General features: G+C 43.1%; 1 protein-coding gene across 1 annotated transcript in view; it reads right to left on the reverse strand.

Moving 5' to 3' along the window:
* Positions 1-2,107: 2,107 nt before the first annotated feature.
* Positions 2,108-27,171, reverse strand: part of LOC145351747 (vascular endothelial growth factor C-like) — a 66,213-nt gene continuing 41,149 nt past the window's right edge. The window contains exons 2-7 of the mRNA XM_080201349.1: positions 26,828-27,038; positions 18,783-18,973; positions 12,949-13,100; positions 6,585-6,697; positions 5,577-5,913; positions 2,108-4,428 (exon numbers count right to left, since the gene is read on the reverse strand). Coding sequence (XP_080057475.1) covers positions 4,311-4,428; positions 5,577-5,913; positions 6,585-6,697; positions 12,949-13,100; positions 18,783-18,973; positions 26,828-27,038 — 1,122 coding nt within the window. The 3' untranslated portion in view covers positions 2,108-4,310. The remainder of the gene's footprint in view (positions 4,429-5,576; positions 5,914-6,584; positions 6,698-12,948; positions 13,101-18,782; positions 18,974-26,827; positions 27,039-27,171) is intronic.

A 27,171-nucleotide genomic window follows, 5' to 3' on the forward strand; every position in this document is an offset into this window, starting at 1 on the left:
AGAATTTGCAATAGTTCAGATGTGTATACTTAAGCTGCATTTTTCGATTTTGTGTGGCAAAGACATGAAAGAATATGTGCAACCAGAAAGGATGGGGGCAGCACGGTGGCACAGTGGTTAGCACTGCTGCCTCACATCGCCAGGGAGCTGGGTTCAATTTTGGTCTTGGGTGCCTGGATGAAGTTTGTACGTTCTGTGTGTGTCTGCATAGGTTTCCTCACATAGTCTGAAAGCCATACTGGTTAGGTGCATTGGCCATGCTAAATTCTCCCTCAGTATAGCCAAAAGGGCACCGAAGTATGTGGACCAGGTGGTTTTCACTATAACTTCATTGCAGTGTAAGCCTACTTGTGATTAATAAATAAACTTTAGCGAGAATGAAAAGGACAATTAAGAAGTTAACAAATTGAATTCATGCCCCAGTTTAGTTGTGGCTGGAAGAACTGGCTTTAATACACAAAAGGAAAGCACACCACTTGGAATTCATTTAAATAATGAACTAACAAATCAGGAGTGCGAAAGAAAAATGCTAACTACATGCCATTTAAAGGTCAGGAGTTTATTACAGGGCTACCCGAACAAAGAAGGTTAATGGCCCTTTGCATGCTAACTAATCCAGGCTTTATGATCCAAAATAGCCTGATTTGAATTTTCATCCTTGATTTTCTATACATGGACACGTTTCTCAGCCGCATCATGCTGGCGTTGTTGACCAGAAAACAATTACTTCTCTAGGGCAGAGGGAAAATTATGAAGAGGCAACTCTGTCTATTTGTATATTTCTTCACTATTTGTTTCGAAGAGACATTTCAAAGTATGTTAGGGATAAGGTACTGGATTTTCCCAAACTCCTCCTTCCCCCATTTTCTTCCTCCCTTTTCTCCCTTTTTCTCAATTTTGCACCCCTCCCTTCACCGCTTCATCTGTCACAATTTACCCTCTGATTTCAGCTTCTGTCTCCTTTGGCCATTCACACCTTCTGTTCTCTCTATGGACTGCCATTAGTAGCCTTTCCCCTGATTTCTGTGGCTATGACTCATCTTTCATTCCCTCACCTTACAGTATAACTATCTCCCACTTTCTATGACTTTAAGCTTTAACAAAGGGTTATCTGGACTCGAAATGGCGACTCTTTTCTCTCCTTACACATGCTGCCAGAACTGCTGTGGTTTTCCAGCACTTTTTTATTTTGGTTTCAGATTCCAGCATCCACAATAATTTGTTTTTAATTTAAAAATAAAATAGTGCTGTTTCCAAATCCACAACTGAATCGTGGAGGTTTTGGGTGGGGGTGGGTGCAGTCACACATTTGTGTCAGTCAGGTCATCCAGCTTAAGAGGAGCAGCAGGCTGCAAAGAACAATACAGCACGGGAAACAGGCCCTTTGGCCCAACGAGCCCACGCTGCCATCTTACCACTGTGTTTTTCCTCCTCCACCCTTGACCCATGCCTATGCTTATGGTACTCCCACTGGAAACCAGATTAAGGGGAGAATAATTTAGGGACAATTTGTTACGCCAGTCAGCCTAAGAGCACATCTTTGGGGTGTGGGAGGAAACCCACGCAACCACAGGGAGAATGTGCAAACTCCCACAGACGCTGGCCCAAATCCATGTATCTGCACAGCAGTGATAGTCACTGGGCTGTTGTGGTGCCCATCTGCTGGTCCAGTTTTAAGCATACACAAACGACGCAAAGTACTAGGCTACTCTCGAACTTTCAAGAGCAGCCTACGCACGACCCAGCATGTGCATGCCCCTCATTAGACAACAAGGTGGACCAAGGTGCAAAGGAAGGTGAAACTAAAACAGAAAATGCTGGAAAATCTCAGCAGCTCTGACAGCATTTGTGAAGAGAGAATAAAGAGCTCTGATGAAGGGTATCTCCTAGACTTGAAACATTGTTCTATTCTCTCCACAGATGCTGTCAGACCTGAGATTTTCCAGCATTTTCTGGTTTGTTTCAGATTCCAGCCTTCGAAGTATTTTGCTTTTATCTGCAATGGAGGGTAAGTAGGAGAGAGGTGACACCAACCTTTTTAAACCCTTAATTCAAACATAAATTCAGTAGGGCCATCACTGCAGGCATCAGAAAAGGGTGGGGGGGGGGGGGGCAGTGCCCCTCTACAGGGCATCTTATGTTTGCTCCTGCACCAGTCATCCTCCTTTTGATGGTCTCAGTTAGGTGCTTAATGATCCTGATCAGTTATCTAGCACATCTGGATTATGCAGCTGCTCGCAAATCCCATCTCCGCAAAAATAGCCTGGAGGGGCAATGGAATTGGGAAATTGCACATCAGCAGGCAGAATTAATTTTCTGGTCTAGCTGGAGTGACCCAAAATGGAGAGGAGGAAAATAAACTTCAGAACTGCTGTCTTACCCTTCCAGAAGTTGATTTTAAAAATCTGAGAGTTACAGAAATTGTGCATGTTAAAATTGAAGTTTGCAGTCATAGACTTTATGTCCTTATGGCTAAATACTTTTGTGTCATATGTTAGTTGGCATAGCTTATCTACTTCCATGCTCAGAAACAGTGCTGTGGGGGTACCTGCACCACCTGACCTGAAGCAGTTCAAGCAGGCAGCTCATCCCACCATTTTGAGGGCAACTGGGGATGGGTATTAAATGCTGGCCTAACCGGCAATGCACGCATCTCTTGAATTATTTTATTTTTAAATAGTTGCACAGTGTAATTAGGCTGGATAGCAATTTTTCGGCCAGAAGACACAATGGACCAAGTGGCCTGCTTCTGTGCCATAAATGTCCTAAATTTCAATGGTTACTCAAAGCAAATTTTCAATGCGGACCACAGAAAATATCCTTTTTTGTCAGAGGACTCTTCCGCACGGTCAGGTTTTCATGCTGGTAATGGTTCTCTGTTCAAGGTGGTACTGACTTCGGTTTGCAATGATTGAGTCTTTGAAATGCCGAGTAACTTTTTCTTTTACATTCTGCACGAGTTCAGACATTGCTTTTAACTGGCATACAGCTTTAATGGGAAATGCTAGGACCAGCGCGGGTGGGTGGCTGGTTCAGACTATGGGTGAATGAAGTTTTTCTGACTGTGGAGCAGATGAAGCGAGCTGTCATTCGTGGGCTTGTTTCTGTTGTTTGGGAAATTGTAGCAGTTTAATAGCTTCAGTTGCAGCTGATATTTATGTGCCTCTCATTGCTGTGATGTAAATGTTCCAAATGCACCTGATGTTACGATATGGTGAACAGAATCGTCCATCAGTTTGCTTTTTGTTGATTCATTCATGGGACACAGGCGTCACTGGCAGGCCAGCATTTACTACCCATCCCTAGTTGCCCTCAGAGGGCAGTTGAGAGTCAACCACACTGCTGTGGCTCAGAAATCACATGTAGGCAAGACCAGGTAAGGGCGGCAGATTTCCTTCCCTAAAGAACATTAGTGAATGGGTTTTTCTGACAATAGACAATGGTTTCATGATCAGCAGTAGATTCTTAATTCCAGATTTTTTTTATTGAATTTAAATTCTACCGTCTTCTGTGGTGGGATTCAAATCTGGGTTCCCAGAACATTAGCTGAATTTCTGGATTAATAGTCTAGCAATAAGACCAGGCAGCCAATGCTTCCTCTTAATGGACATTTTGTATCTTGTTCTTTTACTTCCTCCTTTGCTCGTTTTGTCCTCCACATGAGCTCCAGCTATTTTTGCAAAGAAGTTTCTTGTTTCTCCTAACTTTATGATGTGCACATTCTGTTGCCATTTTTATATTTCAGGTCATAAACGTGTTTGGTGAAAGACAAATCAGTACAACATTTTGACTTTCAACTGGTAAATTCTCAGATTGCATATCTTGACTGCTATGGCGGGAGCATAAAATTGGTCCAAGATCTACAAAACGTATTCATTCTGAAGCATCAGAACTAATTTCCAGTCGCGTACTCTTCCTGTGTCAATAAAAACATTGCTTTGTGCAAAACAGTACATCCCATTCAAAATCTGTTTAACACTATTCCATTTTCCACCTCACAACTGAGTCAGTTCTGAAGTGAGATGAGATTTTGGAGAGTTGTTTACAATATTCTGCTGTGATTTTGACAGTGCTAGTCACACCAAACAGCTTCAGTCCTTGTGTTATGCACAAAAATAGGTGAAACGTGCAAGAAGCAAACCATGTTTTCTCCGGGATGTCTCATTGGTATATCAGGAATGTTCTTGGTGCCCAGCGTACCTACTAGATTGTGTAGAATCCCAATAGAAAAGTACTTCTGTAAGTGCTGCAGGTCGAAAAGTTAAATTCTTCATTAATGAAGCAAGGCAAAGTAGAAAGCAGTTTGTGTGTCACTCTTCAGTTTGGTATTCCTTCATGTATAATGGAAGGCAGCTGCAAACATAATGACTGAAGTAAAAGCCTGACTGGCACTGCTTCACTTGAGTTCGGCAAGGCAACCTGTAGCACCTGTTTGCAGAGGGAAAGAGAAAGAACAAAAATTACACATTGACAAGAGGAAGTTGTGTTGGTCAGGCCCGTCTCTGGATTAATATTACTGGGATCAACTATTTTTAGTCGCAATTTAAATCTGATCATTACATTTGTTTTTACAATACATGACCATGACCAATCATGCTTCTGGAATCATAAAATCCCTGCCGTGCAAATGAGGACATTTGGCCCATTGAGTCTGTGACAGAGTATCTCACCCGGGCTCTCTCCCCACGCCCTATCCCCATAACTCCACACATTTAACATGGCTAATCCACCTAACCTACACACCTTTGGACACCAAGGGGCAATTTAGACAACAAATCCACCTAACTTGCACATCTTTGGAGTGTGGGAGGAAACCGAAGCATCTGGAGGAAACTCACACAGATAAGGGAAGAATGTGCAAACTCCACACAGACAGTCACCCAAGGCCAGAATTGAACCCGGGCCCCTGGTGCTGTGAGGCAGTAGTGCTAGTCACTATGTCACTCTTTGATCCACTTTACCATCTCCATCATCACTTGTGGGCTTCATCAGTTATCTTTTATATTTGGAAATAAAGTTTCATTAGAATTATTAAAAACAAAGATATAAACAAAGAACAACCCAGCACGGGAAACAGGCCCTTCGGCCCAACGAGCCCGCGCCGCCGCATCTTCCTACACCTACCCTGCCCTGTGTGTGTGTGAGTGGAACCCCTAATGTAGCCAGATTCAGGGGAGAATAGTGTCAATTTGGTACGCTCAATCAGCCTAAGAGCACATCTTTGTCTGATCACATCAATTATTGTCTGATTTTATTCTGTGCAACATTCTTCATGTGTTACAAGGGTACAGTCGTGTTTCTGGTGTAACTGGTGAACTGTCAACATTAGTATGCATAACATTTTGTCTGACTTCTCCATGATTGTGCAGCCCTGTCGGAGCAATATAATACTTGTCATCTCCTAAGAATACAGCAGAATGATTAGATTCCACGATCGAGTAGTCTTGTGCAGCTAAATGATCTGGAATATCGAGATCTGGATATATGTATGAACACAAGACATTGCAAATCAGCTGTCAATAATTTCAAGGAAGTTGTACAGATGAGGACAAAATAGTTGGTAAAAATGTGATCACCTGCACGTCTGTGGATCAAACTTCTTCCCTTTGCGAAAGCATGAATACACCGATTCTGTGCATTCACAGGTGCATTTGCTACTGTTCAAGGGTTGATTCTTTGGGCAGTTCTTCCTGCACACACACTTGCAAGCATCCGCATCCCATTCCTTCTGCGGTTCACAAAAGCCAGGGTGCTCCGTGTTGCTGCAAACACATTTGCAGGTACTCTCATTGAATTCCTTGTTGGGGCCACAGCTTGAAATGGAAAGCCTGTTCATGCACATGCAGCTGCAGGTATCTTCATCGAATACCATGTAGGGGCCACAAAAGTCATCCATCTCACTTTCGCTATCATCTGACAAGAACGTAAAAGAAATGTCAGCAACATCCAATGTAATGACAGTCACCACTATAAATAGCTTTATTTCTTTTTATTCTATTTTTCTTCCCTCTTTCACTCCCCATCCCCCCTCCCAACCCCCACCCTGCCTAATGATCCATTAGAGGGCAGATAATAATCTGCACCTAGATTTCTGCAAACATATCTTCCAGCTGTCAGATGGATCTGTGTGCAGGAAGAGCTAAATCCTGTTTCTTTTCTCTCTTCCTCCTCTCACTTCTGTTCAACGTGTAAGTTTGGCAACTCACAAGAACAGTGCAGTCAGGTCTCCCCTACCTATCTTCAGTTGTCTTCAGCTCTGACAGAGTCACCCAGGCTCGAAACATTAACTCTGTTCTCTCTCCACAGAGGGGTGGCAGGGTTGCACAGTGGTTAGCACTGCTGCCTCACAGTGTCAAGGACCCAGGTTCGATTCCTGACTTGGGTCACTGTCTGTGCGGAGCCTGCATATTCTTCCAGTGTCTGTGTGGGTTTCATAGTATCTATTTACACCGTGGAACGCAGCTAACAGTGTAAGCTCAGATCGTCCTCTTCGGACTGCACTCTGGCATCTGACAGTGTCCTTAGAAATGCTTTCTTAACGAATCTTTACCAAAATTACAAGGGGAGCAAGGCAAGTTGATAACCTGGTTCTGAAGTTCCAGCCACTAAGTTGAAGATCTCCTGCTCGGTGACACATCTGCAGTAGTGGGGATTCCAGGTGTGACCATGCGGACATGTTTTGTTATCCATAACGCACCTATGGGGAGAAACATTTGGAAATTATCCGTCAGGTCCAAAAGTCTGATCTCGGTTACATTTACCACCTGTAGGAGGTTATATTCCACAGGAGTACAGTTCCCCAGGCACTCGCACACATTTACTCAAGTGCTTATTCTTCCCATGTCAAGCTAGGTCAGGATTTTTAAAAATGTGTTTATGGGATGTGGGCTTCGCTGGCTAAGCCCACATTTATTGCCCTTTCCTAACTGCCCTCCATTTCAGAAGGCATTTGTGAAGCAACCACACTATTATGGATCAAGAGTGACCTGTATGCCAGGCCAGTTAAGGACAGCAGATTTCCTTCCCTAAAGGACATTAATGAACCAGATGAAAATTTTACAACAATTGACAAAGATTTCATGCTATCCGTAGACTTTTAATTCCAGATTTTTATTGATTTCAACTTTAACCATCTGCCGTGATGGAATTTGAATTGGGTACCCAAATCTAGACCCTAGTCTGGTTTAGTAATCCAATGACAATACCACTACGCCACAGCCTCCCCTAGCTAACTATTCATCCCTGGATACGTTGCAGCCAAAGCTGATCCTGTTCTTACTCCAAATCCACAAATACTGTGTGCAATGGTGTCTCTGGACAACAGGCTGGAGCAGGAACCCTGGCTGGATTTTTTTTTAAGCCTTGACAAGAAGCAGGTTGTGCAGCCTTACCATCATGTTGGATAATATTAGCTAAGTCAACATAACAACTTGTATTTATATAGCATCATGAATATAATAAAACTTCCCAAGGTACTTCACAGGATCATAAGCCAGGATTTTACCACCCAGTGTGATATTACAATCCCACCAAAGTGAACAGCAATTCAGGTGGTCTGCCACATCCACCAGGGGGTGACACACCATGGCAGGGCCCATAAAATCCTGGTCATTATTAAGCAGTATTAACTATATAGAGATATTAGGTCAGATAGCTCAAAGCTTGGTCCGAGAGAGTGTTTTAAAGAAGAAAAGTGGGGCGAACAAATTCAAGGAGGGAATTCTAGAGATTAGGGCACAGGGCAGCCGAAAGCACATTGGTGGGGCAATTAAAATATTCGTATGAAAGGGACCAATAGTTGTTGAACACATTTATCGAGGAAGGTTAGAAGACTGGAAGGGATTACAGATTTATAGAAGGGCAAGGTCATTGAGGGATTTGAAAAAAGAATGGGAATTTTAAAATCAAAGTTCTGCTCACCTAGAATCCAATGTAGAACAGGGAGAGCAGGCACTCAATGCAGTTCGACACCACACGAAGCAATATACCTAAAATTAACCTTTTGGAAAACCCACCAACTAGTGACTTTAAGTTTTCATACACCCTTTATGCTGACTCGCCTCTTTTTTAATTCATTCATGGGATTTGAACGTTGCTGGCTAGGCCAGCATTTATTGCCCATCCCGAATTGCCCCTGACCCGGGTGGCTTGCTGAGCCATTCGAGAGGGCATTTAAGAGTCAACCACATTACTGGGGATCTGAGTCAGGTAAGAATGACAGATTTCCAGGCCTAAAGGGCAGCAGTGAATCATACAGATTTTGATGACAATGGGTCAGTGTTAGACTTTAATTCCAGATTTCTTTTATCGAATTCAAATTTCACCATGACAGAATTTGAACCTGCGTCCCCAGAGCATTACCATGGGTGGCTGTATTACTAGTCTAGTGACAATAACTCTACGCAACCACCTCCGAATTCTTTAATCATCTTAGACACTTTAACTAAATCACCCCTTAATCTTTGACATTCAAAAGAATACAAGTCTATGCAACCTGTCCTCGTAATTTTATCCTTTTAACCACGGTGGAGAAACTGGGGTTCTTTTCACAAGAGTAATGAAGTTTTAGAGGTGGTCTACTGAGTGCATGGAAATCAAGAGGTTTTGATGAATTGAACTGGGTTTAAGCTGACTCCATCAGTTTGTGCGTCAGTAACGTAATGACCATTAAGTATGACTAAACGAACACAAGGAGATTTGGAAAAATATTCTGACCCTTCGGAAACAAGGTAAAAGCAAATCCAACACGGCTTTTAAAAATAGCTAGAGAAAATTAAATAAGATTGAGTGATAAAGGAAAGGATGAAATGAATAGCTCTTTCAGGCAGCAGGCTGAGACACAACAGCCCGATCATCTTTCTTCCACATTGTAACATTCTACGGCCTAGAAATTTGGGCATGCTCCATAAATGAGCACAATTCTCAGAGTTCATTCAGATTATTAGATTGACAGATCTGTTTTCCATTGTTGTATTTTATGGCCAATCCTGTCAGGGATTCAGTCCAATTCAAATAACTTGGAGAATCTGTGTATCTTGCAAACAGACGTTTCACAGAAGGCATTTGTAACAGGTTGGCTCGGAGCCACAGCAGTCACTGTGTCCCTAAACATTCTAACATATTTACAACTAATGCAATCCCAATGGGAAGTGAGCTGCAGGTCTCCGTTTCCATCAAGGAAAATTAAAATAATGCAAATGGTAAGAAAGAATAAAATCCCCCAGCAGTGCACAAGTAACAGCCATTGCTACAACCAAGAGTCGCACTGATGTTGGAGAACAGAGAATTGGGATTGAACAGAAAAGGGGACCACTTTAACACTGTTAACTCAGCATTACCTGCAAGATTTAACCATTAAAGTCCCACTGTCTGTTTGGAAGATCCAGTTTTTTCCTAGTCTTCTGAGCAGACAGAAACACCTGCCAGATCATTTTTTTTTGAATATGATGTGGAGATGCCAGTGTTGCACAGAAAGAAGTCTCAAAAAGTTTTAAATATGCAGACTGGACTCCATTAACTGTTGTTTTGGGCAGCACAGTGACACAGTGGTTCGCACTGCTGCCTCACAGTGCCAGGGGCCCAGGTTCAATTCCGGGTGACTGTGTGGAGTCTGCACGTTCTCCCCATGTCTGCTTGTGTTTCCTCCAGATGCTCCGTTTTCCTCCCACACACCTAAGATGTGCAGGCATGCAAAACTGACCCTTAGTGTCAGGGTAAATGCATGGGGTTTCAGAGATAGGTGGGATTGTTGTCAGTGCAGGCTCGACAGGCCAGATGGCCTCCTTCTGCACTGCAGGGATTCTATGACTTTATGAAGATTATCAGGATGCCAAAGGTCCAAAAGGAGGAAGTGTTGTAGGTCTCCTGGTATCCAGCCGAGCAGGAAGAGGGGTCAAGGCTAGAAAAAGGGCAAAAAAAGAGGAAAGCAGACTCCTTCTCTCTGACTTCTCTAATGAGATCAGGCCTTTCCTGTCCCAGCCTTCCTGCTCACCCCAAAACCACCTAAACTGGCCCTCCTGAACCCCCTCCCAACAACCTCTCTCTAATATGGGACAGGAGACTGACAGTTCTGGTGAGGGACAGATGCTACAAATGGCCCAGACCTCTCAATGCTGAGGTGAGGCCAGTTAAAGTTGGGGCTAGTGATTATTGTAATATAGTAAGAAGTCCCACAACACCAGGTTAAAGTCCAACAGATTTATTTGCCTTGTTTGTGATCAGAACTCCCCACTCATCTGACGAAGGGGCAGAGCCCCGAAAGCTAGTAGCGTTTGCTACCAAATAAACCTGTTGGGCTTTAACCTGGTGTTGTGAGACTTCTTACTGTGTGTTTACCCCAGTCCAACGCCTGCATCTCCACATCATGATTATTGTAACTGGCAATTATTGAGCATGCCCTGACGCGGAGACAGTATTCTGCATACTGCAGTGTAAGGGTTAACAGATAGAACATGCTAACATATAATGCAGATGATGATGTACCACTGACATTAGTTAGTCATGCACTGGACTTGAGAGCGAGAGAGAGAGATGAACATGCCGACTCTGTAACTTGTTTAGTGTCGTACCAATAAACACATATTAAGGAGCTACCAAAGTATATCTACAGCATGTTGAAAAATCAAGTCTATATCTAGGAGTCTGAGATATCTCCATCTCGCAACATGGTGGCAATGATACAGGGCACTGAAGGATGAATTAGTCCACAATCATTGTTGTGGGTGAAGCTCTTCGACTTTCTGAGACCAAAGATGATCTTTGGATTAAGCAGTCCATAAATGAGGAAGGCTGAGCTTTGAGTGGTTAATTGGGCTATAACTTGTGATGACCCCAAGGCTTCACCTGACTCTGTAGAGTGGGTAGATCCATGGGCAGTGGCCCTACCCATACAAATTTGCACTAAACAAACCAAAATGGTATAAGGCTCCACACTGATTGCTATTTTGCAAAGTTTGTGTGGTACTACAAAAACTCAGCACTGACACTAAGACTGGACATTTCAAGCAATTCTGTAAACCCAATGGTTTTAATCAAAGTCAAATACCAGAAAGCAAATATATTCCTTCCAGGAAATGGGAAGTCAACAACAAGACAAATCTAGAGAATTTCTGGAAGAAGTAAATAGTCTTCATCCAATTTAGTGATCAGTTACAATTCAAGTTCAAGTCTTTGATACTATTTCTAAAATTGATACAGAAGCATGACGCTCCTAATCATGTATTAGCAGATGATCTCAACTGCCTTTAGCCATGTTAAAAGGTTCAGGCAGCAGACACTTTCTTATCAGAGGCAGGTTTGTTGCTGCCAGCAGTTACAAGGAGTGACTGATCATTGATTCTATGTTCTTCATAATCAACATACATTTCATTAAAAAGTAAAGAGCATGCTTCGGGGAAGGTTTAATGTAAGGGCTAACAAATGGGACATGCTAATGTATGATGTGGATATGATGTACCACTAACATTAGTCAGTCAGGGAGTAGAGAGAGTGAAGGGTTGTAATCATTCCAAGATGCAACATGTCTACTCTGTAACCTGTTAGGTGTCATACCAATAAACAAGTATTAAGCAGATACCAGATTTTGTCTACAGTCTAAGAATTGAGTCCTTCCCTTTAAGTTAGAACAGTGGGGTGGGCAGGGCGGAGATGGTGAGAGTGGCAAGGCAGGTTCAGGATATTTGATTATCAGCCATAATCAAAATGAATGGCAGAGCAGGTTCGAATGGTGAATGGCCTACTCCTGCTTCCAGTTTCTATGTAACACATCTCACAACACATACAGCAGGTGCTATTGTTCAAAAACACAATTAGAAATAGGCCCTATTAACTCAATATTTAGTGAGCTTTTATTTCCTGGACTTAACGAACAGCCAGCCTGTTTGACAGCATCTGCAAAAGACACAGCCAATTTTAAAGGCTGGGCTTCAGCAATGAGCAAAATGTCCTGATCACAACAGATAGCAAGTTGTCTGGTAGCATGTGGCCAGATGCTCAAATTGGGTATCACAGAGGCTGCCAGATTGGCCCCAGGGCAGAGGTTTGGGATCTATATTATTTTTCTTTGGGGCTTGCTTGATAACTAAAAATACTGTCATGGACTGTAATTCATAAAAATAACATTTGTTCATATACATACATCTCCACGAGATTGTACATCTGCTCCCCATTCAATCTTAGTTACTTACTGATATGACACCATCTCATAGTTACATTGGTATCGGGTACTCCACAGGCAAGTATAAGGATGATGAGATTAATGGTGCTCTGGGGTTTTGTAGAGGGGGAAGAGGATGGTTGGCACCTCCAGATAAGGGTGGCATACACTTTCCATGTGGGACTTAGAGGAAGACTCAGGCTGGCTTCAGCCAGTCGAGGAAGCTGCAGCCACAGCCCCACTCAGACCAAATCAGGCTCAATTCAGAGTCGACTACCTGATGATGTCTTTCGGACTTAGCAGCGCATATAAAAAAGAATTCCATCAGCTTCGGGTGGAATTCAGGTGAAACCAGAAATGCCTAAAGGTAAGAATTGAGACTAATTAACATCCTTCACATACACAACTTGATGCCAATGAAAGAATCACATGGTTTGATAAAAGTAAATTACTGCGGATGCTGGAATCTGAAACCAAAAGAAAAAATGCTGGAAAATCTCAGCAGGTCTGGCAGCATCTGTAAGGAGAGGTTTCGAGTCCAGATGACCCTTTGTCAAAGCTGGATCATCTGGATTTGAAACGTCAGCTCTTTCCTTAGAGATGCTGCCAGACCTGTTGAGATTTTCCAGCGTTTTTTCTTTTGGTATCACACGGTTTGAGTTCCACTCCCATCGTCTGTGATTCTGTTGCAGTTGGCTGACTGGTTATTGCCTGAAGCACCCTCCAGCGATCGCCTGGAGAACCTGAAATACTGAGACTTGAGCCCGACAGGATACGGTCACACAAATCCTTACCCATTCTGGGAAAAGTGAAAGGAACGTCTGATAATGGAGTGGGAGCGTCCGAAGGTGTCACGCTTGGGCTGACAGGTGCAGGCCGTATGATTAATGAAACTGATCATCACCAGCTTGGAAAATCCCACTCGTGGTAGAGTGATCTCGATCAACTAGAGGAAGAAAACACAAACTCCTTCGATAATGATGAAACCAAAATGAACCCGGAAAACAGCCTGTTAAGTAACATTATGCAAGGCGACGGTGTTTGTTCTGGTGTGAAGTGAAGGCACTTGTCCTAAGTGCCAATCGACCTCCTGTGGCATTGCTCCACGTGAGTTCAATACACACCACTCCTTTGTACCAATCGGCAATTTTCTCTCTGTCCCCTGTCTTTCACACTCTCCTGACATGTATTTCTTTGTTCTCAGATTTCCTTTCTGCCTCATGATTTATATGTTTTTTTTCCTCTTTGAGAAAGGCTTGTATTTACATTGCTCTTTTCATGACCACCAGATGTTTCAAACAACGTTACAGCCAATTAAGAATTTTTTGAAATGTAATCACTTCTGTCATGTAGAAAACTATATTCGGCTCTTTCTTATGTCACTCTTTCGTTATTTCAATCCCATGTCTTTTGAGATTCCTGTCATTTCCTGCCACCATTTTGATGTGTTTGATCTCAGTCTGGCTGTTTTGCATTTCCCCATGGCCCTACATCTCTTAATGTTCATTCACCTTTACCACCATGTGTAACACTTGTAATACCTCATGGTAGTATCTGGCTTGTAATCCCTCTTGCTCATGTATTTTATGGGAGTCAGTCTGGTTCATGCCTATTTTTAACATTTCGCACTTAAGTTCTCTCAATCTCAATGTTTATTTTTTAGACTACTTTTTCTGACTAAACATATCTGCCTCTCCCTCACAGGCTTCCAATCTCTCATTCTCTTCCCCAGAAAGTGCAGTATTTCCAGAGGTGCAAGTTGGGCGCCCTGAAAAGGTTGAAAATGTTATATCCAGGATGGCAGCATTGAGTGTGTAGGAAGACCCTTTTTTCCTTAATTCATTCATGGGATATAGGGAATGTTGGCAAGGGCAGTACATCTTGGCCATCACTAACTGCATTTGAGAAGGTGGTGGTGAACCGCCTTCTTGTACTATTGCATCAACGTGGCATTGGTACATTTGTTCAGAAAGGAGGTCTAGCTTTTTGATCCAGGGACAGTGAAGGAAGCGGTGATAGAGTATAGCTTACGGGGAAAATTGCAGATGGTGAGGTTTCCATGCATCAGCCGCCCTTATCCTTCAAGGTGGTAGAGTGCATCTCGTAAATGGTACACAGTACTGCCAAGGCTTGTTGGGTGGCGAGTGTTTAAACTGGTGGATGGTGTGCCAACCAAGCATTGCACTCTGTCTTGACTGGTGTTGGGCTTCTTAATTATGGTTGGAGCTGCATCCATTCAGGCAAGTGGAGAGTATTCCATCACATTCCTGACTTGTGCCTTGTGGACAGGCTTTGAAGAGTCAGGAGGTGAGTATTCCCAATTTCTGACATGCATTTGTAATCACAATATTTATATGGCTGATCCAGTCCAGTTCCTGATCAATGGTAATCTAAAGGATGTTGGTGCTGGGGTTTCAGTGATGATAATGCCATTGAATGTCGTTGGGAGGTGGTAATATTCTGTCTTGCTGGAGCTACTCATTGGCTGGCGCTGTGTGGCATGAATATTCCTTGCTATTTATAATCCCAAACTTGATTGTTGTCCTGGTTTTCTACATACGGACTGTTTCAGTTTCTGAGGAGCTGCAAATGATACTACTCCAGCTTAAACCCCACTTGGAGGGAGCACTGAGAGTGGCAAAGCCACAGAATGTATTCTGGGTGGGAGGCCTCAATGTCAGTCACCAAGAGTGGCTCCATAGCATCACCACAGACCGAGCTGGCTGGGTCTTAAAGGGTAGACTAGGGCAGCTGGTGAGGGAATCAACAAGAGGGAAAAATATATTTGGCCTCATCTGTACCAATCTGCCTACCACAAATGCATCTGTCCATGACACCAGTGGTATGAGTGACCACCACAGTCCTTGTGGAGGCAAAATACCATCTCTTCACATCGAAGATACGCTCCATTGTGTGGTGTGGCTTCCTACTAAATGGGATAAACTTCAACTTCGAGAAACTCAACACTGGACATCAATGAAACACTGTGGGCCATCCGCAGCAGCAGAATTGTACTCAACTACAATCTGTAACCTCATATCCCCCACTCTACTGTTACCACCAACCAGGGAATCAATCCTGGTTCAATGAGGAGCGCAGGAGGACATGCCAAGAGCAACAGCAGGCATACCTAAAAATAAGGTGCCAACCTGGCGAAGCTGCAATACAGGGCTACTTGCATGCCAAATAGCAAGTAATGGACACAGCTAAGCAATCCCACAACCGGTGGATCAGATTTAAGTTCTGCAGTCCTGCCACATCCAGCTGTGAATGGTGGTGAACGACTGAACAACTCACAGGAGGGGAAAGGGCCACAAATATATTTGTCTTCAGTGATGGAAGAGCCCAACACATCAGTGCAAATGATAACATTAAAACTTCACAACAATCTTCAGCTAGAAGTGCTGAGTGGATGATCCATCTTGGCCTCCTCACCAGGTCTCCAGCATCACACATGCCATTCTTCAGCCAATTCAATTCACTCCAAGTGATGTCAAAAAAAAAAACAACTAACAGTACTGGATACTGCAAAGACTATGGGCCCTGACAATATTCCAGCAATAGTACTGAAGACTTGTGGTCCAGAGCTTTCCATGCCCCTAGCCAAGCTGTTCCAGCATAGCTACAACACTGGCATCTATCCAGCAATGTGGAAAATTGCTGAGGTACATCCTGTACACAAGAAGCAGGACAGATCCAATCCAACCAATTACCACCCTGTCAGTCTACTCTTGATCATCAGTAAAGTGACAGAGTAGGCTGCCAACAGTTCTATCAAGCAGCACTTACTCAACAATAACCTGCTCAGCGATGGTTGGTTTAGGTTCCATGAGGGTCATTCAGCTTTAGACCTCATTACAGCCTTGGTTCAAACATGGAAAAAGAGCTGAACCTCACAGGTGAGGTAAGAGTTACTGCTCTCGACATCAAGGCAGGACTTGACCGATTATGGATTCAAAGAGCCCTAGCAATATTGGAATCAGTAGGAATCAGGGGGTTAGAGTCATAGCTCACACAAAGGGAAATGGATGTAATTGCAGATCAATCATCTCAGTCCCAGGACATCATTGCTGGTGTTCCTCAGGGGCCTCAGTCTTAGGCCTAGCCATCTTTAGCTGTTTCATTAATGACTTTCTCTCCATCACAAGATCAGAAGTGGGGTTGTTCACTGATGATTGCCCCATTTGTGACTCCAGGAACTGACACACACTGTGTCTAAACGCAACAAGACCTGGATATTATCCAGGCTTGGGCTGATAAGTGGCATGTAACATTTTCACCACAAGTAACTCACCAAGGTTTCTTCAGTAGCATCTTCCAAACCCATGACCATTACCGTCTAGAAGGACAAGGGCAGCAGATACATGAGAACACCACCACCTGGAGGTTCTCCTCCAAGTCATTGACCATCCTGATCTTGAAATACATTGCTGTTCCTTCACTGTTGCTGGGTCAAAATCCTGGAATTCCTTCCCTAACCTTACTGACTGCAGTTGTTCAAGAAGGCAGCTCACCGCCAGCTTTTCAAGGGCATCTAGGCAATAAAACTGTTGGCCTAACCATTGATGTCCACATCCCATAAATAAATTAAAAAAAACATAATGCAGTCATCAGCAAACATCCCCACTTCTGACTTTATGGTGGAGGGAAAGCCATTGATGAAGTAGTTGAAGATGGTTGGGTCAAAGATATGACCTGAATGATGTTCCAAGATTGTGATGATTGGTCTCCAACAGGTACAACCAACTTCCTTTGTGCTAAACATGACTCGAACCAGTGGCGAGTTTTCCTCTAATTCTCGTTGACTTCCTTTTTGATAGGGCTCCTTATTGTCACGTTTAGACAAATACTGATCTCAAGGGCAATCACTCTCACTTCACCTCTGCAGTTCAGCATTTTTTGTCTATGAGATCTGCAGCTGGGTGGGTCAAGCAGAACCCAAACCAAATATCAATGAGAAGCTTGTTGCTGAGTTGGCCTCCTCCTGGCATACTCTCTCACATTCCTCATTGAATCAGCTTTGGCCCTATGGTGTGACGATAACGAGAGTGAGGAATATTCCAGGCCATATGAGCACCGGGAGTGCTCATTTAAGATGAATTTGAGGAAAATTTTCTTCTCTTAAGGAGTGATGAATCTTTAGATTCTTTAGCTCAGGAAGTTTTGGAGGTCAAATCCTTGAACATTTTCAAGGCTGAGATTGATAGGTTTTTAATCAGTAGGGGAATTAAGGGTTACGGAGATGAGGCGGGAAAGTGGACTTAGTGAGTGTTAGATCAGCTGTGATCTTATTAAATTGTTCACCAGGCTCAGAGGGCTGAATGGCTGACTCCTGGTCCTATTTCTTTTGGTCTTGTGAGGTTGTAGATTGTGGGTGAATATAATTCTGGTGCTGCTGATGATCTGCAGCACCTCAGGAATGTCCAATTTTGAGTTGCTAGATCTGCTGTGGTTCCATTTCTTTTAGCGTAATGGTAGTCCCACACTAAACGCTGGAAGGTATCCCCAGTGCGGAGATCGAACTTGATCTCCTTAAGAACCGTGCGGTGATAATTCTTACCAATACTGACATGGTAAGAAGTTTCACAACACCAGGTTAAAGTCCAAAAGTTTTATTTGGAATCACAAGTTCTCGGAGCGCTGCTCCTTCATCAGCTCGTGATAGCAAATAAACCTGGTGGGCTTTAATCTGGTGTTGTGAGACTTCTCACTGTGCCCACCCCAATCCGATGCTGGCATCTCCATATCAATACTGATGTGGGCAGTTGTCTCTATGGCAAATCAATTTGCGAGAACACGTTCAAGTACGTTTTTCCTTCTTGTTGCTTAGCTCAGGGACAGCCAGTTGCAAGGCCAGTCTGGCTCTTTGCACCATGCGTACTCCATATGAGTCAAAGGAGAGAGGAGAAGAATCCACTCAACCACCAACTCACCCGAAAAAATGCAAGAACTAAACAAAAAAGGGCTAATTTTTGCTGGGCAACACTAGCTGTCTCATCTCTCCCACTTTTAATGTCAAAGCAGAGAGATGTACATCAGGCTACTGAATCAATATTTACATTGTTGCCCAACTTCCAAATTATCCCCCAAAATTTAAAAACAGGAAGCAGGCTCATAATGCAAAAGCTGTGACCTTATTAGCTCTTTCAAGCTTTCATTATCATAGAATCCCTACAATGCAGAAGGAGGCCATTTGGCTCATCGAGTCTGCACCAACCCCAATATCACCCAGGCCGTATCTTCATAACCCGTGCACTTGCCTTAGTTAGTCCCCCTGATACTAAGAGTTAATTTCGCATGGCCAATCTACCTAACCCATGCATCTTTGGACTGTGGGAGGAAACCCATGCAGACACAAGAAGAACGTGCAAACTCCACACAGACATTGATCCAAGCTGGGAATCAAACCTTGGCGCAGTGAGGCAGCACTGCTAACCACTGTGCCACTGTGCTGCCCAGCTCAATAACTCCTGCACTATCTATTTAATCCCTAGCTTCTGTCCCTCCTCTTGTCTAACTAGTGATTTGGCTGCTCTGCCTCTTGCAGGTCAACACTGAACAAATATTTCAGACAAGGAAGTCGAGCAACACAAGATTTCAAAGTCACCGAGTAGGAAGAGTTACTTACCGTCTTACTCACGTACGAAGTACTGATGTTTACGCACTGCAGTCCCTCACTATTGCAGCAGCCTCCACATCTGTGGATAGACACACAGGGAGGTTTGTAGAACTTGTTTGTTGCAGTCCCAAGCTCTTTCCCCACATCCAAGCACACTTCTCTAGGCTTACACTGAGTCTTTTCCCATTCAAGTTCAACATCTGTCAAATGATTTGGTTGCGTTATTAGTTGCTTATTGAGAAACGTGCACTTAAATAAAAGGACACTGACAACAGTAGATAGCTTGCATGAGTTAGATCTTTCATGGGGAAAGGCAAAGGCTATAATAACAAAACGTCTTGCCAAGTTATACTTCAACTGGGTTTTAAAATACCTTCCAAAATGGTTGATCTTGTCACAGTTCCATACCAATGGTATGATATACTTTAATGATGTATTTTGTCCCATTACATCTCTGTGGGGCACCACAAAATTGTTACTTAAACACAAGTTGTTACTTTTGTTTGAAAAAACTTCCAGTGATCATTTATCAGATCACACATAACACAGAGTCAAATCTCATCACAAACAGAATTGATTCTAAAATACCACCTTCCCACTATTGCAATTTATTTCCATTTTTATGTGAAATCAGGCACCATTTCCCATCTTCAAGGATGGGGAGGTGATTTGGATGCATCTGCCAGCTGGTTCTCATCTTTGTTCATCTATTGGAATTGTCCTGGACAATAACAGCGTGTCTTAACTGGTATGAACATATGAATAAGGAGCAGTAGTAGGCCACCCTCTCGAGCCTGCTCCACCAGTCAATAAAATCAGTTTTGAACCTCACCTTCACATTTCTGCCTCCCCTGATGACCTTCCAGTTCCTTGATTATCAAGAATCTATCTACCTCTGCCTTAAAGATATTCAAGAGTTCTGCCACAACCACTTTTTGGGGAAAAAAATTCCAAAGTCTCTCAAAATCTGAGAAAACATTTCCTCATCTGGTCTCTATCCATATTTTTCCACATTCATCCTATCAAGTCCCCTCAGGACCAAGTCACCTCTTACTCTTCTAAACTCCAGCAGGTATAAACCAAGCCCATCTAACCTTTCCTCAAAAGATAACCTGCCCATTCCAGGTATTAATCTAGTAAACTTTCTCTGAACTGCTTCTAACGCATTTACATCTTTCCTTAAATAAGGAGACCAATGCTATATACATATATTGCAGATGTGGTCTCCCCAATGCCTTGTATAACTGAAACATGACTCTTGTATTCAATTTCCCTTGCAATAAACTTTGCTGATTTGCTAGCTCCCGTATACAAACATTTTGTGATTCATGTACCAGGGCACTCAGATCCCTCTGCATCTCAGGGCTCTGCAATGTTTCACTGTTCAGATCATCTACCTCTTTTATTAATCTGCCCTTCCAAACTACTCCATTTTTCAGAATTTTGCCCACTCACTTAACCTATCTGCATACTTTTAGAACAAAGAACAGTACACCACAGGAATAGGCCCTTCAGCCTTCCTAGACTGTGCTGATCATGTTGTCCTATTTCAACCAACCATCTGATTGCATGGTGGCACAGCGGGTAGCACTGCTTCCATGGACCTGGGTTCGATTCCCACTTGGATCACTGTCTGTGTGGAGTTTGCATATTCTCCCTGTGATTGTGTGAGTTTCCTCTGGGTGTTCCGGTTTCCTCCCACATTCTGAAAGACATGCTAATTTGATGCACTGACCCAAACAGGTGCCAGAGTGAGGCGACTAGGCGAAATTCCACAGTAACTTCATTGCAGTGTTAATGTAAGCCTTATTTGTGACTAATAAATAAAATTTGATTTGCTTGTATCCCTCTATTCCCCATCTGTTTTGTAGCCTTATGCCCTTGTCGCAATTTATTTTCCTATCTACCTTTATGCCATCAGCAAATTCAGCGACCGTACCTTCAGAATCTTCATTCAAATCATTTATATAAACTGGAAACGTTTGAAGCCCCAGCAGTGATTCCTGTGACTCACCACTCTTCACATCCTGCCAACCAGAAAATGACCCATTTATACCTACTCTCTGTTTCTTGTTAGCTAGCCAATCTTCTATCCATTACCAATATTACCCCCTACACCATGAGTTTTCATTTCCGGCAATGCCCTTTGAAGAGGCATCTTAGCAACTGCCTTCTGATATTCTGAACACAGTGCATTTACAGGAGCTGTCACTTCTTCAAAGAACTCCAAGAAATTTGTTAAACATGATTTCCTTTCACAAAACCATATCGACTGCCTGATTACCTTGAATTTATCCAAAGCCTGTTACGAATTCTTTAATAATAGTTTTGAACATTTCCCCTCTGACAGATGTTGAGCTAACTGGCCTAGAATTTCCTGCTTTCTGTCTGCCTCCCTTTTTGAGTAAAGGAGTGAGATTTGGTATTTTCTAACTGAATGGAACCTTCCCCGAATCTAGGGACTTTTGGAAAGTTAAAACCAATGCATCAGCCACTTATTTTAAGGCCCAGGGATGAAATCCATTAGGATTTGTCAACCCACAGTTCCATCAATTTACTCAATATCAAAGAAAAAAGAAAACTGGAGCACAGGAACAGGCCCTTTGGCCCTCCAAGCCTGCACCCACGATGCTGCCCAACTGAACTAAAACTCCCTCCCCTTCCCGGGACAATATCCCTCTATTCCCATCCTGTTAGCGTATTTGTCAAGACGCTCCTCAGGAGTCATTATCGTATCTGCTTCCACTACCGCCCCCAGGAGTGTGTTCCAGGCACCCACGTGTCTCATACATCTTCTTTAAACCTTGCTCCTCACACCTTAAACCCATGCCCCCTAGTAATTGACTCTTCCACCCTGGGAAAAAGCTTCTGACTATCCACTCTGTCCATGCCTCTCATAGTCTTGTCAGGTCGCCCCCTCAACCTCTGTCGTTCCAATGAGAACAAACCATGTTTCTCCAATCTCTCCTTATAGCTAATATTCTCCAGACCAGGCAACATTTCCCTGGTGATGGTCATTTTCTCGAGTTCCTCCCTCCCCCTCATTTTCTGATTTATAATTATTTCTGGAATTTTACTTGTAGCCTCAAAGATGAAGACCATGCAACACACCTGTCAATTCATTTGTCATCTCCTTATTTTCCATTATTAACTCCCCAGAATTAATTTCTACATGACCAACCTTCACTTTGTTAACTCTTTTTTTTAAGTATCTGTAGAAACTCTTACTACCTGCAGAGATCCTTCAGAATGATCTGGACAGGTTGGGTAAATGGGCAAATCAATGGCAGATGCAGTATAATTTGGATAAATGTGAGGTTATCCACTTTGGAAACTAAAACAAGGTGCAAATTACTACCCGAATGGCTGTAAACTAGGAGAAGGGTGTTCTTGTGCTCCAGTCACTGAAGGTAAGCATTGCAGGTGCAGCAGGCAGTAAAGAAAGCAAATGTTGGCCTTCATTGCAAGGGGTTGCAAGTACAGGAGCAGGGATGTGTTGTTGCAATTGTACAGAGCCTTGTGAGGCCACATCTAGAGTATTGTGTGCAGCTTTGGTCTCCTTTTCCCTGAAAGGATGCTCTCGCTCTCGAGGGAGTGCAGCAAAGGTTTACCAGGCTGATTCTGGGGATGGCAGGACTGATGTCTGAGGAGAGATTGACTCAGTTAGGATTGTTTTCGCTGGAGTTTAGACAAATGAGGGGGGATCTCATACAGACATATAAAATTCTAACAGGACTAGACAGGGTAGATGCAGGAAGGATGTTCCCGATGGTGGGGGAGTCCTGAACCAGGGGTCATAGTCTGAGCATTCAGGGTAGACCATTTAGGATGGAGGTGAGGAACATTTCTGCACCCAAAGAATGGTGAGCCTGTGGAATTCATTATACAGGAAGTAATTAGTGTTAAAACATTGAATATATTCTAGAGGCAGCTAGGTATAGCACTTAGGGTGAATGGGATCAAAAGTTGTGGGGAAAAAGCAGATTAGGATATTGAGTTGGACAATCAGCCATGATCGTAATGAATGGCAGAGCAGACTCGAAGATCCAAGTGGCTTCCTCCTGCTTCTATGTTTCTATGTCTTTATATTCCTAGCTAACTTTCCCTTGAACACTAATTTGTCCTTCATTATTTATCTTTTACTTATTTATGCTGTTTATTTTTATATTCTGTCTAATCTTCTGAACTGCCACTCATCAATGTGCAATCATATGTTTTTTCTTCAAGTCTGATACTACATTTAACTTTTTTAGTTAAGCACCAATGGTGAATCCAACTTTCTGAATCTTTCACATTGGAATGCATGTATTTTGTGTATTCTGAAATATTCCTTCAAACATTGGGAACGGCAATTCTGTTGGCCTATCTCTTAACCTAAATTGCTTGTTCAGTTTCATTAGCTCTGCTTTGATTTTCTCATAATTGCTCTTATTTAAGTTTAAAATACTAGCCATGGAACCACTCTTCTCTCCTTTAAACCAAATGTAAAATTCAATCATACATTGATCACTGCTACCGAGGGGCACCCTCATTAATTAATCCTCTCTGCACAATAACAAGTCTAATCTTTCAGGTTGGCTCTAGGACATGAAATTATCCCAAAAGCATTCTACATTATTTGTCACATACAATACCTTTGCCCATCTGGTTATTCCGGTCTGTATGTAGCTTAAAATCCCCCATGATAATTGCCGTACCTTTCTGACAAGCTGTCACTACTTAGCTGTCACTATTTCTTCGATACTCTATTCTATCATGCGGTTACTGTTAGGCCACCTGTACACCACTTCTACAAGCAATTTCTTGACTTTACCATTCCTCATCTTCACCCAAACCACTTCTAGTTTCCTGAACTTAGGTCATTCCTCACTATTGTGTTAATGTCGTCTTTAACTAACAGAGCCACCTTTTCCTACGTTCTTATTCTTTCTAAATGTCACATATCCTTCAATATTCAGGTCCCAATCTACGCCATCCTGCAGCCATGTCTCCATAATGGCTATGATGTGGATATGCTGGCGTTGGACTGGGGTAAACACAGTAAAAAGTCTGACAACACCAGGTTTAAGTCCAACTGATTTATTTGATAGTAAACTCACAAGCTTTCGAGGTTAAGCTCTTCTTCAGGTGAATGGAGAGTTCTGGAGTGAATGGAGAGAACTCTCTATTCTTCAGGTGAATGGAGACTTCTGGAGTGAATGGGGAGAACTCTCCATTCACCTGAAGAAGAGCTTAACCGCGAAAGCTTGCGAGTTTACTATCAAATAAATCGGTTGGACTTAAACCTGGTGTTGTCAGACTTTCCATAATGGCTATCAGCTCATACTTATTTATTTCTATTTGTGCTTTCATTTAATCTGTGTTGAAAGCTATGCGCATTCAGATATAAAGCCTTTAGTTTTGTTTTTTTATTACTTTTGTAATCTAGCCTTATCTGTTGGTTACTCTTAGACTTGTAGGTGGGATTTTACAGCCTCACTCATCCCGAAACCGTAAAATCCTACCCGAGGTCAACGGACCTTCCCATGCTCTGTCCCTTGCCTGCCCTAGTTCCCATGGTGGGGAGGAGGGGCGGGTGGGGGTTCAGTAAAATTCCAACCATTCTCACCATCCCTCCTTGTCATGAATTGCTTATCCTTTTCCATATTAATACCATTCTCTCTTACCTTGTCTCTAGTCTTTGATATACCGCACCTTCTCCTATTTGATCCCCAGATCCAAATATTTAGTTTTAAATCCTTTCTACTGCTCTAGTTATGCAATTTGTAAGAACATGTGTCTCAAAATGAAGACTGCCCAATGGTACTGCCCCCACTTTCCCCAGTTATCAGTGCCCGATGAACCAGAGCCCACTTCACCCATGCCAGTCTTTGAGCGATGCATTCATCCCTATTTGCCCTATGCCAATTTGTATGTGACTGCTTCTTACTTTTGCACCAAGTTTCTCGAACTTTTTTTTTTACTTGTCCTGCTTGTGATGCTGATACCTACATGGACCATGACACCTGAATCCTCCCCCCCTGCCCTGCAAGTTCCTCTCCAACCTTGAGCAAATGGGCCAAACCTTGACAGGGGAACACAGTCATCTGGACTCTCATTCACTGCTGTGGAGAAAAGTGTCAATCCCCCTTACTATACTATCACATACAGGAAAGAGGTAGAGAATCTGATGAACTGGTGCAATGACAATAATCTCTTCCTCAATGTCAACAAAACGAAAGAGATCGTCATTGATTTCAGGAGCATTATAGAGGGCATGTCCCTGTCTACATCAATAGGGATGAAGTAAAAATGGTTGAGAGCTTCAAGTTTTTCAGTGTCCAGATCACCAATAAGCTGCCCTGGTCCCTACCTGTAGGTGCTATAGTTATGAAAGCCCACTAATGCTTCTACTTTCTCAGGAAACTAAGGAAATTTGGCATGTCAGCTACAACTCTCACCAATTTTTACAGATGTACCATAAAAAGCATTCTTTCTGGTTGTATCACAGCTTGATACAGCTCCTGCTCTACCCAAGACCACAAAAAACTACAAATGGTCGTGACGCAAGCCAGTTTCCCATTCCTTGACTCTGTCTGCACATCCTGCTACTTCGGAAAAGCAGCCAGCAAAATCAACGGCCCCATATCCTGGACTCTCCCGCCTTCTTCCATCGGGAAAAAGATATAAAGTCTGAGGGCACGTACCAACCGACTCAAAAACAGCCTTTTCCACGCTTCCACCAGACTTTTGAATTAACCTGCCTTGCATTAAGTTGATCTTTCTCTACATCCTAGTGATAACTGTAAAACTACATTCTGCACTGTCTTGTTTCCTCCTCTATGAATGGTATGCTTTAATCTGTATAGCATGCAAGAAACATTAGTTTTGACTGTACACTAACACACGTAACAATGATAAACCCAATCAAAAAACCTGATGTAGATACAATCCTATTTGCTCCCTCTGCTTGAATGGCTTCCCATGTCATGTTGCCATGGCCCGTCTCCTTATCCACCTCACAGGTCTTGCTTTCAATGGTTTCAGAGAATGCAACTTGTGTTTGCAGATCTCTTCCCTCTACCAACATAATGTACTACTTCGGCTATTCCATGGGAAACTAAGGACAGAGGGAAGCCAATGAGCCTGGGTTATAGTATTCAATTACACAATGTGTAGAAGCACCAGCTCAGTGCAATATAGGATAGAGGGTTGGCCACTTATCCTATGAGCCAGTTTTACCATTCAATGAGATCTCAGCTGATCTGTGCTTTACTCAGTAACACTTAAAACCTTTGGTTAGCAAAAATTTATCAATCTCAGATTTTAAATTAATAACTAACCTAACATCAATTACTGTTTGTAGAAGAAAGTCCCAAACTTCTATGTGTAGAAGAGTTTTCTAACTTCATTCTTTAGAATTAAGCTCTAAGTTTCAGATTGTGTCCTCTGGTCCTAGATACCTTAGCCAGGAAAAATAGTTTCTCTCATCTATCCTATCAGTTTCCCTTTGGATAGTCTTTTCTGCACCAGTTTCTAAGGAAATCCCACTGTCAGGCATATGCAGGATCTTGGGCGGCACAATGGCACAGTGGTTAGCAGTACTGCCTCACAGCACCACGGACCCGGGTTCGATTCCGGCCTTGGATGGAGCTTTGTGTGGAGTTTGCACATTCTCCCCATGTCTACATGGGTTTCCTCCAGCTTTTCTGGTTTCCTCCCACATTCCAAGGATGGACTAGCAGGGTAACAACGTGGGGCTACAGGGATAGGGCCTGGGTGGGACTGCTTTTGGTGTAAGTTTGATGGGCCAAATGGCCTCCTTCTGCTCTAGAAAGACAAGAAATTGGATGCATCAGTCCTCTACAGCAGGGTCAACACTGATGAAGTACTTCATTGCCTGTAACACTCAGCTGGCCATGCTATATTCTCTCTTGGGTGCACCCGGAACAGGCGCCAGAGTGGGTTGACTAGGGAATTTTCACAGTGTCTTAGTTGCAGTGTTAAACTTCAATTGGGAGGCCCTGATGTTGTATAAATCCTAACTTAACAAATGAAGCATGAATGTTCCTCACTTTTTATATCATCGTCTTCCCACGACAATGTAAACGCAGCTGCCTCCTTCCATTCCAGTTCTTCGGCCTCTGTCATTGCAGGCTGCACAACGTGGATTTTCCTCTGCAGACACTCGTGGATCTTCCTGTATTCTGGATAGAAAATGTCCATCAGCTCCGTGACGCTCGATGCGGACCTCAGCTGGTCCTCCAATTCGCTACTGGCCTGACTCTGGAACAAGGAGCAGATAGTCAATCTAACGCAGCAAACGAGAGGCACAGAGTGAGCTCACTGGAGGACCAGCTAAAGCAGCCTGCGTTAAGGCTGCTGTGGCCATCTTATCCAATCCTGCTCAGCTGATGCT

This window comes from Carcharhinus amblyrhynchos, chromosome 13 (assembly GCF_965287045.1).
Source record: "Carcharhinus amblyrhynchos chromosome 13, sCarAmb.v2.hapA, whole genome shotgun sequence".
Lineage (NCBI taxonomy): Eukaryota > Metazoa > Chordata > Chondrichthyes > Carcharhiniformes > Carcharhinidae > Carcharhinus > Carcharhinus amblyrhynchos.